This window comes from Betta splendens, chromosome 3 (assembly GCF_900634795.4).
Source record: "Betta splendens chromosome 3, fBetSpl5.4, whole genome shotgun sequence".
NCBI lineage: Eukaryota > Metazoa > Chordata > Actinopteri > Anabantiformes > Osphronemidae > Betta > Betta splendens.
Genome location: NC_040883.2, coordinates 4,002,458 through 4,014,967, shown reverse-complemented (window position 1 = coordinate 4,014,967; position 12,510 = coordinate 4,002,458). Strand labels below are relative to the sequence as shown.

At 50.8% G+C, this 12,510-nt stretch overlaps 1 protein-coding gene across 5 annotated transcripts in view; it reads left to right on the top strand.

The window, feature by feature from the left end:
* The window catches only part of zgc:158464 (uncharacterized protein LOC791139 homolog), a 68,307-nt gene extending 56,004 nt beyond the window's left edge, over positions 1-12,303 (top strand). For all 5 annotated transcript variants that reach the window (XM_055507205.1, XM_029145484.3, XM_029145485.3 and 2 more), the window contains 3 exons: positions 4,967-5,141; positions 5,237-5,356; positions 9,275-12,303. In XM_055507205.1, coding sequence (XP_055363180.1) covers positions 4,967-5,141; positions 5,237-5,356; positions 9,275-9,461 — 482 coding nt within the window. In that variant the 3' untranslated portion in view covers positions 9,462-12,303. The remainder of the gene's footprint in view (positions 1-4,966; positions 5,142-5,236; positions 5,357-9,274) is intronic.
* Positions 12,304-12,510: the final 207 nt, after the last annotated feature.

Here is a 12,510-nt window from a genome sequence, read left to right as displayed (position 1 = left end):
CACATACAATCACTCTCTTCAATGTGCAGCTCAGTGTTGACTTATTACAACTGTAGAGGCTCTGTGTGATGTGACTTTAGGTATTATCTTAGTAATAGCTGCACTTTTCCATCTGGATCACATGTGGCAGAAAATCACTAACTTCTGTGCCGGTTTTAGGGCTGAAGGCTCATTAGTTTTAATTGTGCTGAACTGCCTTCTGCATGCGTAATTATCATTTGCTGTGACCCCTATTTCCTCTTGTCAACATGCTCATAACTGTCCCAGATGTCCCTCAGCCCCGTTGTTCTCCACAAGTTGCTGGCGTGAACTAAAAAATTTGAGAATTGAGAAAGAATTTATTGTGCTATTTTTATTTTTATTCTTTTACAATGTCCAGGTTCTAGAGCTTTTAGTTGATTTTCGAGTCCTTTCCACAGTCTCACCGTCTCACAGCTGTAATTACCAAGAGAGTAGAGGGATGTATAGCAGAACTAATGTCAAGCATGGGATTTCCCCTGGCAGAGTGGGAAGACTTAGAGTGAGGCCATGTAAGAGGACACCGCTGTGTGCGGCGGACGAGCTTGATTTATGTCCGTAGATTCATGGGAAAGGTTCTGATGTGAGCGAGTTTGAGATTGGCGTCCAGCTGTAACGCGATCCTCTCTCTGTCTGAGCCGGAACGGCCCCACTCCAGATCTCGAGGGGCCAAAGGTCACTGTGGCAGACGTGGGGGTGGGTGGCGGCCCTCACAACCTCGGTGAATACAGTTACAATGCCCTCGTCTGACCCCAGTGCACAGACAGACCCTGAGTCAGGCACCCAAGAGTGAGTCCTCCGTGATCCACAGTGTTTAAATACTGGGCTCGGCCACGGTTTTCTGATGAAGCCAGTTGTTTGCTCTAAAATAGGCTCAGAAAAAAAATCCATTACAGTTTAGGAAAATATCCATTATTCATTCAAGCTCATTATCAAGCTTTAAATGCAGATTGACAGGGCAGATATTGCATCTGCATATAAATAGAGAGTTTAATAATGAGCCTTTGTTTAATTGTTTACGCTCCAACAATGAAAAGATTAAAACCCAAAGCAACTAAGATATATCCAGATTTAGTTTAAACGCATTCACCTACTGACCCTGGACGTTAATTTCTCTTTGTCAGGGCTTAATTAGCGTGTCATTTAGGGATTTCTATTAAGAAGGTAAACATCAATTCATTTAAATGTTCGGGCTCAAAACTATTTTAATAAAACCTGTCAAATAAATCGTTATTCCAGTAAATCATTATTTGTGGGCCTCGTGCACAAAAGAATGTAATTCCTTTTTTTTTCAGCTCCCACGTCCTGGGGTATCGTACCACACGGAGCAATATTCTCAGTGTGCGGCGCATTCTAATGAGATGGGGATCTGTTAATCATTTCACGCATCCTAGCAGGAAAACTTAATTTTCATCTCGCAATGCAGCGGTGGGCGCCGCGCCTCATCCCTCAGACTAGTCATCCTTTTTGATGGGAGCGCCATTAGTGAATGAGAATTAATTAGCCAGGTTAATTGGCGGAGTTTGTTGGAGGGGTGTGTGCAGAGTGGGAGCAGGAGGCGTCGGTGGTGAACGCTGGCGTAGGTTCACTGTATGCATTCACTGCTTTAAGTTCATGAATCCATTTAATTCCGCTTCTTGACGTGAGATGCCTGTTTCTGCTCGTGCTTGTGGCCTCATAACGTCCTGCGTTGCTCTTCTGTGTTGCACTGCAGCAGTTTACTTTGTGGACTGGCTGCAGTGTAATCATGGAAATGTTATTTTGCCCTCTGTGTTTATCCTGACCAATCGCTTCCCTCCATCCGTCTCTCGCCCTCCTCAGCCTCTGTGTTTTCTCCGAGCGCTTTGTTGGGGAAGCGGTTTGTCTCAAGTGGGCCGGCTCCTCAGCCATCACTCACCATGTGACTGACACTTCAATCTCATGCACAGATTCCATTTGCTGCGCTTTGCAAACAACAATACTGATAGCGTGCACTCAGATAGCCCTGCACATTTGCGTGTGCGTGTGTGTGTGTGTGTGTGCGTGCGTGCGTGTTTGGTGAAATATATGTGCGCACCCCTGTCTCTCTTAAGCTGCCTCTTAAAGCCTTTGTTCTCCTGTGGCCCAATGCTCTCGTCAATCTCCTGTCGACTGTGTCTTGTGTGCCGCAGAGGAAGACGGATGGCTTTGGTTCACCCCTAGTGATGCTCTGCTTTAAAGCATAAATTTACAACAGTACAAAGCTTGCAGGGGTGCCGTCGAAGCAGACGCGTGTCTGTTCACACCTGAGCAAATGTAATAATGCCTTTGTTGGGATTGGAGGTGCTCTCCTGGAGGTAACGTCCTCCACGGACAGCTGTGCGCTCTGGCTGCGGAAAAGTCTGTGCTCTGACAGGGGAGGTCGGGGGGGTGAGCTCCTCTGAGAATAGCCACTCAACTGTTTCCACGTGGCAGAGGAGGAAAAGAGGGTTTAATCAAGGTCAAACGGAGCACTGATTGTGCGGGATCCGGCCAACGGGGAGAATTAGTGGAGGAGATGCGATGTGCTGAGGTCAGGCAGATGGTTGAGAGATGGCGTGTGAGGGAACCAGCACAGCAACGTTTACCCTCAAGACACAACAGCAAATGTTCTTATATGCAGCTTAAGGCGATGGCGCCTCTGCTGTAATGTTAGACGCTAATCACAGCTGTTACCGGTCCGTCCCTGTGCGGACGTATTGTGTGTGACATTTTCTCCCACTGGAAGTGCACGGATATAAAAGAAAAGAGGCGTTAGAATGAGACACCAGTGAGTCAGAGTGATGGTTTAAAAGCGAAGGTAAAGGGCGGAGGGCGGAGAAGAGGACGGGCTGGAACGTTTGCAAACAGGCAGCCAGAGATTCAAATGGAAGGACGCAGGCAGGGGCCATCGGCTGCGTCTTCATGTTGCGATCTGTCAGCGTTGACGGGGATGAGCGGAGAAAACATGCATCTCCCTCGTCCCCTTGGTCAGTTTCCATGGAAACGCAATTTCTCACCCTTACACATATACTGTACGTTCATCCCAGTCGCGCTGTGTTCCCGGCAGTCGGCGTGTAATTCGGCTGGACTACACGGGAACATCAGGAACTAATGACGCCGTGCGTGTGGAGTTGGAGGCAACACGGGAGCGTCGTTGTAACTGTCTGTAGCTAAAGCATCGTCCCTGAAAGAAGCCAGGCTGCATGTTACTATGAGGCTGAGGTTGGAGCCACATTTACCCAGCTGTCATGCAAGCAATGCGATCTGGCCACCATTCTGGGACCCGGCTGTGGTCCGATAATAAACAGAAGCGCAGAGGCCAAGATAACAACGGTAGCGAGAGTCAATTGGAATAATCATTTCCACGAGTTTATGTTTGGGGACGCGCATCAGTGAGCTGGAGGCCAGCGAGTTCAAGCTGGAGGAGAGAGCGGAGGGGAAGGGGAGCCCCGTGTGGCCGGAGCTGGAACTACAGCCGGCGTCGGGCGACGGTCTCGGCTCATTTCGTTCAGCAGCAGAAGTGCTGCTGTCAAACACACAAGTAGGCGACAGCCGATACCAGCGGGTCCGAGCAGACGCTGCTGCTTCTCAGGGACCACAGAGTGAGATGTGGAACCAGAATTAGGAACGTGTCTTCTCTGCAGCTTTTAGTTCTAGGTTTCTTTGTCATGTATCATCCTAAACTCAGTGTCATTGACTTGACTTTGCCCAAATAAGAGTTTAAAGTAAGTTATAAAAAATTGTGTTCAGTAGTAGACATTTAATAGACATTATATGATATTAAAAACGTGTAAAATCCTTATTAATCTCCTCATTAGACACACAGGGTCCTGTGTTTTTCCATTTAGCGCCGTTTAGTGGTGTCAGGTTCACGCTCGCTGAAACGTTGACGCGTTCCCGCGTGGCTTCGACTGATTGATGGATGCTGACGCGCGGCGCGCTCGGTGTGTTACGGGATCACTAGGCTGGAACGCCGAGCCCAGCGCCTGTGGCCCGGTCCCAGGTCCTGCCGGTCCGTCCACAGGTGGCAGAGCTCGTCCTGGTAATTAACCAGACTCTGCACAGACAGACACCGTCCAGCCGCGCTGAGCGTCGTACCGCATTGACTCCTTTATCAGGGGCTCAGCTTTGATATGTTGATCTTCAAGCCAACAGTCTCCAATGAAGGCTTGTCACACGGACGCTGCTGGTGTGTTATTGCTAGAATAGCGTGTCAGGGTCTAAATAGGTCTTTCCAACAGCAAGAGGGCTGTGACATCAATTACAGTGATGGATGACTGGGGGGGAAATTGGTGGAAACACACGTGTGCATCCACACAAGGACGGCCACACAGCTGTAACTCAGCCAGTCGTTTCCTTTCACATGATTTTTTTTTGTTTTTGTTGCATGTGGCTTTTCTTGTTTTGTGGTTTGAGTCATGAGATCAGTGCAGGTCACCTCCAGCCCCTGAGAGTCGACCGTGGGACTTTTGAGGAACCACGTTAATGTTTAACCTGCAGTACGTGTGTGTGTGTGTGTGTGTGTGTGTGTGTGTGTGTGTGTGTGTGTGTGTGTGTGTGTGTGTGTGTGTGTGTGTGTGTGTGTGTGTGTGTGTGCGCACGAATGGATTTCCAAGTGCACTTGTTTGCATGGCCATGCTCATTTGTTTGTGTGCGTTCCACACTTCGTGCTCACACGGCCGTCGGACCAACAGTTGTGTGACTGCTGTGGAGGAAGTTTGCATGCGTGTGTGTTTTCTCACAATGGAATGTGTACACAGGGAGCACAGATTGATTTATGCCTCCTCTGCTGTGTGTACATGTCCTTCAGGTGCACGGCCTGCACAAAGTGACCGTGTGTGTGTGTGTGTGTGTGTTCAGGTCTCTGTAGCAGCTTAAATTTTTTGGTGCCCTTAATACGATGAGTGAGGTCTGTTTTGTTGTATTGATGTTTTTAAAAATATCGTGGGGTCTTGTGTTTTCTCTTCAGTCCAGTTCGATGGCGTGGAGAAGTCTCGAATGTCGCCTACAAAGGAGGGCAAAGCCCGTCCCCTTCAGCGGCACTCCAGCGGCTGCCTGGTCAACACCAAGATGTCGTCCCTGGACCACTGCAGCTCGGCGCTGGGCGAGCGCATCGACCCAGCGCTGCCTCTGGAGAGCCAGTTGTGAGTCCGTTTGCCTGTGTTGGTCTCCGGGCTCTGACTCCGGTTTGTGCGGCCGCTGCCCAGTCTAAATTGCTCTTCTCCCTCGTGTGATGCAGCTGGTACCACGGCGCCATCAGCCGAACAGACGCAGAGTCCCTGCTCCGCTTGTGTAAGGAGGCCAGCTACCTAGTGAGGAACAGCGAGACCAGCAAGAACGACTACTCCCTGTCCCTCAAGTGAGAAACACACCAATGATGGATAAAATGTCATTTACCTAATGGAGCCCAGAAGCCAGTGTTGAAGCAGCTCCTCTTGTTTACTGGTCGCCCTCCCAGCTTTTAACAGTCCTGCTGTGTTCATATATGTAGACCCGCGCCCTCGGCTCCGCTGACTCTGCCGTTTCACGATGCTAATTCTCACCTCTCGGACCTCTGTCTCCCACCTACTTCCTGCCTGTCCTTTGTCCTCCACCTCTCTGCCGTCACCTCTTCTGGCGCTGCCGGCTCCTCGATTCGCTGATGTGCCCACAACTCTGTTAATGATGCCTTCCCTCGCGGTGACCCCTGACCCCCGCCTCGTCCGACACGTGGGGCTCTCATTGGTTTGTGCTGCTCTGACGTTTGGTGGATGTTGCAGCTTGAGGGCCTGCGGTGCGGTCGTAGCACATTGTTTTGACAGGAACGCATGGCCGCGGTCGGGCTTAATCATTCATCACCACCAGGTGTCAGAACCAGGCGCCGAAAGAGCCGCCGTCTGAAACCCAACGGAGGGTTTACATGGAATCCTGACGCGGCGGATGGTTGTGGTTCGCGTTGACCGGCAGGTTTAATCATAGCACATTTGAAGAAATCTTCACAGCTTCACGATGACCTTCAGATGAGCTGGAACTCTAATATGCTGAGAGAGCGGCTCAGCCTTTGTTATAAGAGCAAAGCCCGTGCAGCCCGGGGCCGCTGGCGCTGCTGATGCCACTGTGGCCGACCGACCGGCTGCTCTCACTCAACCCTCATCCGCTCACGCTCGTGTGACCGCCGCCGCCGCCGCCTCGTAGCTGCCGAGCCGCTCGCCCTCCGCCCACTCCAAACAGAGCACCCCGACCGTCCACGCGTCTGCACGGGTGCATGTGCGCTAAGCGCCCGAACGCAGATGAGGCCGCGCGCTCAAGCAGGCGAAGCCCAACGCGTTCCACGTCGAATGCGAGCGAATATTAAAGCGCTGGAGTCGATCCGCGCGCGGGCTTTTATAGCGTTCGTCCTCAGGGCCACGCAGGGATTTTATCAAAGGAGAATAAAGCCAGGCAAAATAATGCTGGCTGAAGTTGCTGAGAAGGATAAAAGGGATATGAATGTAATAAAGTGCGGTGAGTGGAGGCCGTTGTTAGTGCTTCTGAAAGTCTCAGGGACAGAATGGGCAAAAGCTGCTACAGCTGCAGAATGAGGAGGGAAATGTCCACATCTCCAGTGTAATCCAAGCAAACGAGTCAAACTTACGAATGGACCTCTGATAAGACACAGTTCATTCTTTTAAAAGAGCATAAAGTCTTTTTTTATGTTCTTTAAATGTTCTAGCCTTTCTCCTGTAGTGACCCCACTAACACTGGTGTACGAACACTAATTCACATCCCACAGCTGTCGAGGCTTCCCCCAGTAATGAGCTGCACCATCAGAGCAGGTGTCTCACTAATGGGCGACTTGGACGGTGGAAGGAAGCCCCGCTTTGAGTGTTCTGTCTTCCTGCCACATGCTTGCGTGTCCAACACGGGCCCCGGTGACGAGAAACCGAATTCAAGTTCTGCAACACGGAATGTTGTAGCTGTGGAACCAGTGTCATTTCTGCGGAGGACGAATCGAAAGCGTCGTCGTCAGTTGACTGCACACGCCTGGTGAATGAGCGACAGCAGAAGCACCTGCAGCAGAGAATTAGCGGGTCTCGGAGTGAGTCGGCGCCCGCGGGCCCGCGTGCCCCCGAGCCTGGCGTCTGGCGCCCTCGGCATCAGCGAGATCAAGCTGGTGTGAAGGAACGACAGGCGGCAGCGCTCGGCACAGAGGTGACTCTGAGTTCAGGCTGCTCACGCCGAACCGTCTCCCCCGCTGCTCCTGCTGAGCCGGAACCCGAGGTGAAGCTCCTGCATGTCTGAGGGTGCTGAAAAATGTATGAGGCCACGAGGTGGCACACGTGTGTCCTGCATTATTGATAAAGACAGACGTCGCTGAGCCCCGGCCCCGAGGAGCTCGCCGGCCGGACTCAAAGCCTTCCGCCTGCTCTTCACCCTCCTCTCTGTGAACAGAAAGCCTTTTAGGGGGTTGAATCATAATAAACCCCGCTCCGGCCTGTCAGAGCACCGTCACTCGTGTCTCGGCCCACCAGAGAGCTCTGCACGGCATGAGCAGGCCAATGTTGGTGGAGGGTGGAGGTCCGTGCAGCAGAGCACGCGGGATCCAGCAACACATTGAGAGGCGCGGAGTCTGACTTTGTGCAGATTCACCCACATGACAGATTTAGTGCTAATCGATGTGCAGGATATCTGGTGCCCAGCGAGGCTTAAAAAGGTCAGCGCTTCTGCCGAGGGTCATTATCGCTCTGCCTCTTTCCGCTGCCATAGATTTTATCATAATATGCAGGAGGTGGGAGACACGCTGCCGTTGCCGTCGGCTGCCTCTGCGGCTCAATTTAACGTCGCAGACCTCAGGAAGAGGGGACGGCGCGCCTCCCGATGAGATTAACCCCGATCGGGCAATGGAAGCCCTCAAAGCCAGCGATGTGATAACGCTACAGCGACCTGCCGGCTCCGAAACGGCCCTGCATTCATTTTATCTGCAGCCCTGTCCTGTTTTCTGTCTCGGCAGGACTGTAACACGATAAGCAGCCCTGAGCACCAACTGGAAAATCAGCTGGGAGTCTAAAAATGATGCTATTGATGTGTTTGCCTTTTTAAGTGTGGCTCTTTGTAACTTAACACCTGTCTCCCTGAGCTCCGCATGAAGATTCACCAGATGCACTCAGCAACTTGCAGGATGCTATAATTATAAGGACCTGTGGCAGGGGAATCTGCTCTTTCTCGCCTTAAATCATGATGAACTTGCTAATGGCATGATTAAATATGGAGGCCAGAGGTAACGAGGCGGTTTGATAGTCGTGTTTGCTTCAGCCTGCAGCTCCTGAGCTCAGCTCGCCTGTAAAAACGATGCTATCAACGAAGCCCCTGGAATACTCTGCATCATGAGGCGAACGCGTTAGGATTTCACAGCGTTTATTTATATCCCTGCAGACCGTCATCGCCGTCATCACAGCGGTGAAAAAAGACTCGTGTCATCGCTTGAACCGAAGCGTTAATATGCAGAAAATCACCAGGATTTATCAGCTTGTTCTCGACGGCTGTCCCGGAGTTGAACCCTGCGCGTTCCTCCTGCGTTTCATCTGTGTGTGCACACGTGTGCGTAGCAGAGAAGTCGTCCACAGGCGTCGCGCGCATAATCATGAGACGAGCAGAGAACGTGAGTCTCGCCTCACGTTTGAGCCCGAAGCTCCATAACCTCTACTGTTTGCGGCACATAATGAGATTAAGCCACAAATATGTGCACAAACAGTATTTACAGCGAGTGTTTGTCCGGCGGCGGCAGATGCAGCACGAGCCTTTTTGCTTTATTAGCTTGGCGCGTGTTTATCCACCATCACAATCATCACATGCCTTGAAGAAGGTTCCCCGTTTCCAGCTCTGATGAAGCAAGTCGACGTCTCTTACGCCCATGAATGGGACTTGTAGATACTGTAGCCAGTCGATGTCTGCGATTAGCGGCGAGATGTAAAATGCATCGATCCAAGGCTCCTTGTAACACGGGGAGCTTTTAATTTGCTTTGCATTTATAGCTGCAGCTTAAGTGATTTATCCTGGGAGTTCATTAGCCTCATCCTTATGCTGGGGACGTGAAGCCCGGGACCTTAAGCGTCCCGGCTGTGAAGTTATCAGAGGGATTCCGGCTTCGGAACAATGTCACGTACTGCAGGGAGCTGCTGCCGAATGAGATGAACTTGTGCAGAATAAATATCCACTTGTGCTGCTGAATTTTATTTCCGCGACGTTAAAGGTGGAAACGGCCCCTCTGGACGTCGTCCTCACTGGTTTCTGCTTGTGTCCCCTGTCTTTCTGTCCCCAGGAGCAGCCAGGGCTTCATGCACATGAAGCTGTCACGGACGAAGGAGAACAAATACATCCTGGGCCAGAACAGCTGCCCCTTCGACAGCGTCCCCGAGATCATCCATTTCTACTCCAGCCGCAAGCTGCCCATCAAGGGCGCCGAGCACATGTCCCTGCTCTACCCGGTCGCCATCAGGACGCTATAGTGCGGTGGTTCCGCTGCAGGCGCCGGCACTCGGGCTGATGAACCCTCCCATACCATGATCCCGGCTCACCTCACTGGCAGATTGACTCCAGACCTCCTGCATAGAATCTCATGTGGCAGGAGTCTTTAGTATCTTATTTAGTTTTATTTATGACAGACTCCCACTTCACGCGTCACGGCTACGTATCTGATGAACACTGATCCTCGAGCTACTTTACTTAGCACTTAACGGTCGAAGAACAGAAAGGTACATTGAGACGTGTCGCTGCGTTGTACCTTTTATGACAACATGCTTTTATTTTCTAGAGAGTGCACATGGTGACAGCTGTGCAGGAACGAGCTGCTCTGACTTCCTCATTCGGTTCGGCTCCGGTGATACTGTAACTGTTTGCGACTGGGCCCGAAGATTGTAGGAGGCGTGCGAGAGGAAAGGACCTTTATGAGGCACGTTAAGGGAAATGGTCCGCTTGGGCCCCCTGCGGTGCGGCCGCCTGGATATTGAATAAAGCTGTCTGTGAGAGCGTGGGGACGGATCTCTATCACGTCATAGCGCATGCTGCCTGTTATCCATCACCGAGTGTGTGAAGGCAGCGCGAGCACGACAGCGGTGAGACGCACGGGGAGCGTGATGGACGCGGCAGCCCGTCCGACGCAGTACGACTGGCTGAGGCTAGAGACCGGAGCCTGTCCACATGGACCAAATGACCCCCCTCCACCCCTGCTTAGAATGGCTTTGCATCAGGAGAATGAAATACGCCTGCATTGTCTACCTCAGAAAATCAATTTCCTTCGCCCATCTTCAGATCAATAGGTACAAAGGGATTGTGGACATCGATGTGCCCCCCCTCGACATTCCCAATTCCCTTGAAACGAAATCATTCATTTTTAGGAACATGTTTTTTGTTAATTCAACAGTTTTAATAAATCATTTTCATAGGGGGGGGAGTTTTTCCAGTTCAGCAGTTGTATGTATAGTTACTAATATGATACCGTGTGATGTCAGTAACAGATATTTGGTTAATGCCTTATAATGCATGGGTCAAATCAGTGCTCTAGATCAGCTGATTTCCACTTCTACTTTTAATGATTGTTCTGTGACTGTAATTTATTCGGGGATAATTATTACTGATGTATTTGTGATCGGCCCTCGTCCTCATGGCTCTGTGCCGATGCGATCATGTTCCTTAGGCCTCCGGCCTCTCAGTGTGGTGCTTCGCGTCTCTGTTGTTCCTCGTCCCATGTTCGCCTCAGTGGCCTGACTCGGGGACGCGGGTCACGCCGTCTCCTGACCAACAGGATGTCGAGCCTCACGAGAGGCGATGGTCCTTTCCCTCCTGGACCAATCACAGCGCAGCCTGTTCGAACCACAAACGACCTCCCTTCACCCCGGTCACGCTCCCACTCAGTCCTACTGTCATTTACCCTTTACTACTAGATGTGCATACATGGGTGAATGTGAGTATGCATATGTCCAAAGCATTCATGTGTAAAGCTTTTGTGTGCAAACGAATGCAAAGACTTTAAGCGTGTGTTGAACCTTGTTGGTACAAACTGTTAACGGTTCCTGTTTGCAGCTTTTTATTCCCCTGATCTCATAAAAGTACAAATTCCGCCTCATGATGCACTAATTGGCTTTCTCTCCTTGTATTGACTCATTAGCCACATTTGATTATAGCAGATCTGACCTAGGTACAGACGCAGCCCACAGCATGGAATCCTGCTGACCAATCACAGCAGACATGTGCATATTGCCAACAGTCTCCAGACCACGCAGGGCTCTAATCAGCGCCGGGTGCTTGTGTGGTCAGTCTGTGCACAGTAAAACTACTGTCACTGTTTGGATGGTGGTGAATGAGCAAATCCAAGGGAAAATGGAAATCTGTGGCCACTACGTGTCCAAAGTGGACCCGTTGTCTTTCTGTCCACCGTGTGCTATGCAACTACAGGACAAACTGCAGTGAACGGATGAGGACCGGGGCCAAATGTTCTATGACCAATGTGATGGTACAAGACGTCCACAGGGATGAGGAGCAATCAGCCGAGTGACCCGGTTAGCAGAGCAAGTGGGATTTATACAGATGTTTATTTTATTGGTGAAGTCGTGTGAGGGTGTCTGTTCATGTGATGAGACCGCCTCTACAGCTTTATTAGGCATGAGATGTTGTTGGAATGGACCTACGTAGTTGGTTGAGAGACGTTCTGCTACGAAAGAAAATGCAAATTTAACAGATACTATACGTGTGATGAGTTTTTCTGTTGCGAATGTTCCCTGTCTAAACAGTAGAGTCTCTATTTAGTTACTGCTGCTCATGAGGATTCCTCTACTAGAGGGAGGAGCCAGTGTATGATGGCCGCGCTTGGAGGCCTTAGCTTTGAAGAAAGGAAAGGAGGAGGAGGAGAGGGAGGAGGGTTTCAGTCAGATGTGCTCTTCACACTCAGACGTCCTGAGCAAAACCTGAAGCCGCCGCCTCCTTCCGTGTCTTAAAGGGTGTGTGTACACGCAGCTGTGCATGCACGAAGCAGTGTGTGTGTGTGTGTGTGTGTGTGTGTGTGTGTGTGTGTGTGTGTGTGTGTGTGTGTGTGTGTGTGTGTGTGTGTGTGTGTGTGTGTACTGGTGTAGCAGCCATCAGCCATTGACTTGCCTTGTGTGTGTTTTGTGTCGCCTTGCTGTGGTAAAGGGACACGGATTTGGTTTCTCTGTGCTCATTTTTGTGCCACGTATGTATGCACTACTATAACATATCTGTACAGTCCCTCATGGCCAAGTGTATATACTGAATGTATTGTATGGGGACATAGAGGCATCGAGGTTCAAAAGAAATAAAATTGGGTTTATGACTAAATGTCTGATCATAGTTGTATTTTCTTTACACGCATCAGAATGAAGCCAAAGCAGCAGCTCGTCCGTGCGCCGCCGCCGTCGCCGACGGTTACCATGGTGAAAGCCTTCGATAAATAGTGAAGCGACTATTGTTTGAGTCAAGGGCAGAATGCTGGAGCTATTACCAAGCCAGCGCTCCAGCTCTGGTTCTGTATTGATCCACTTTGTC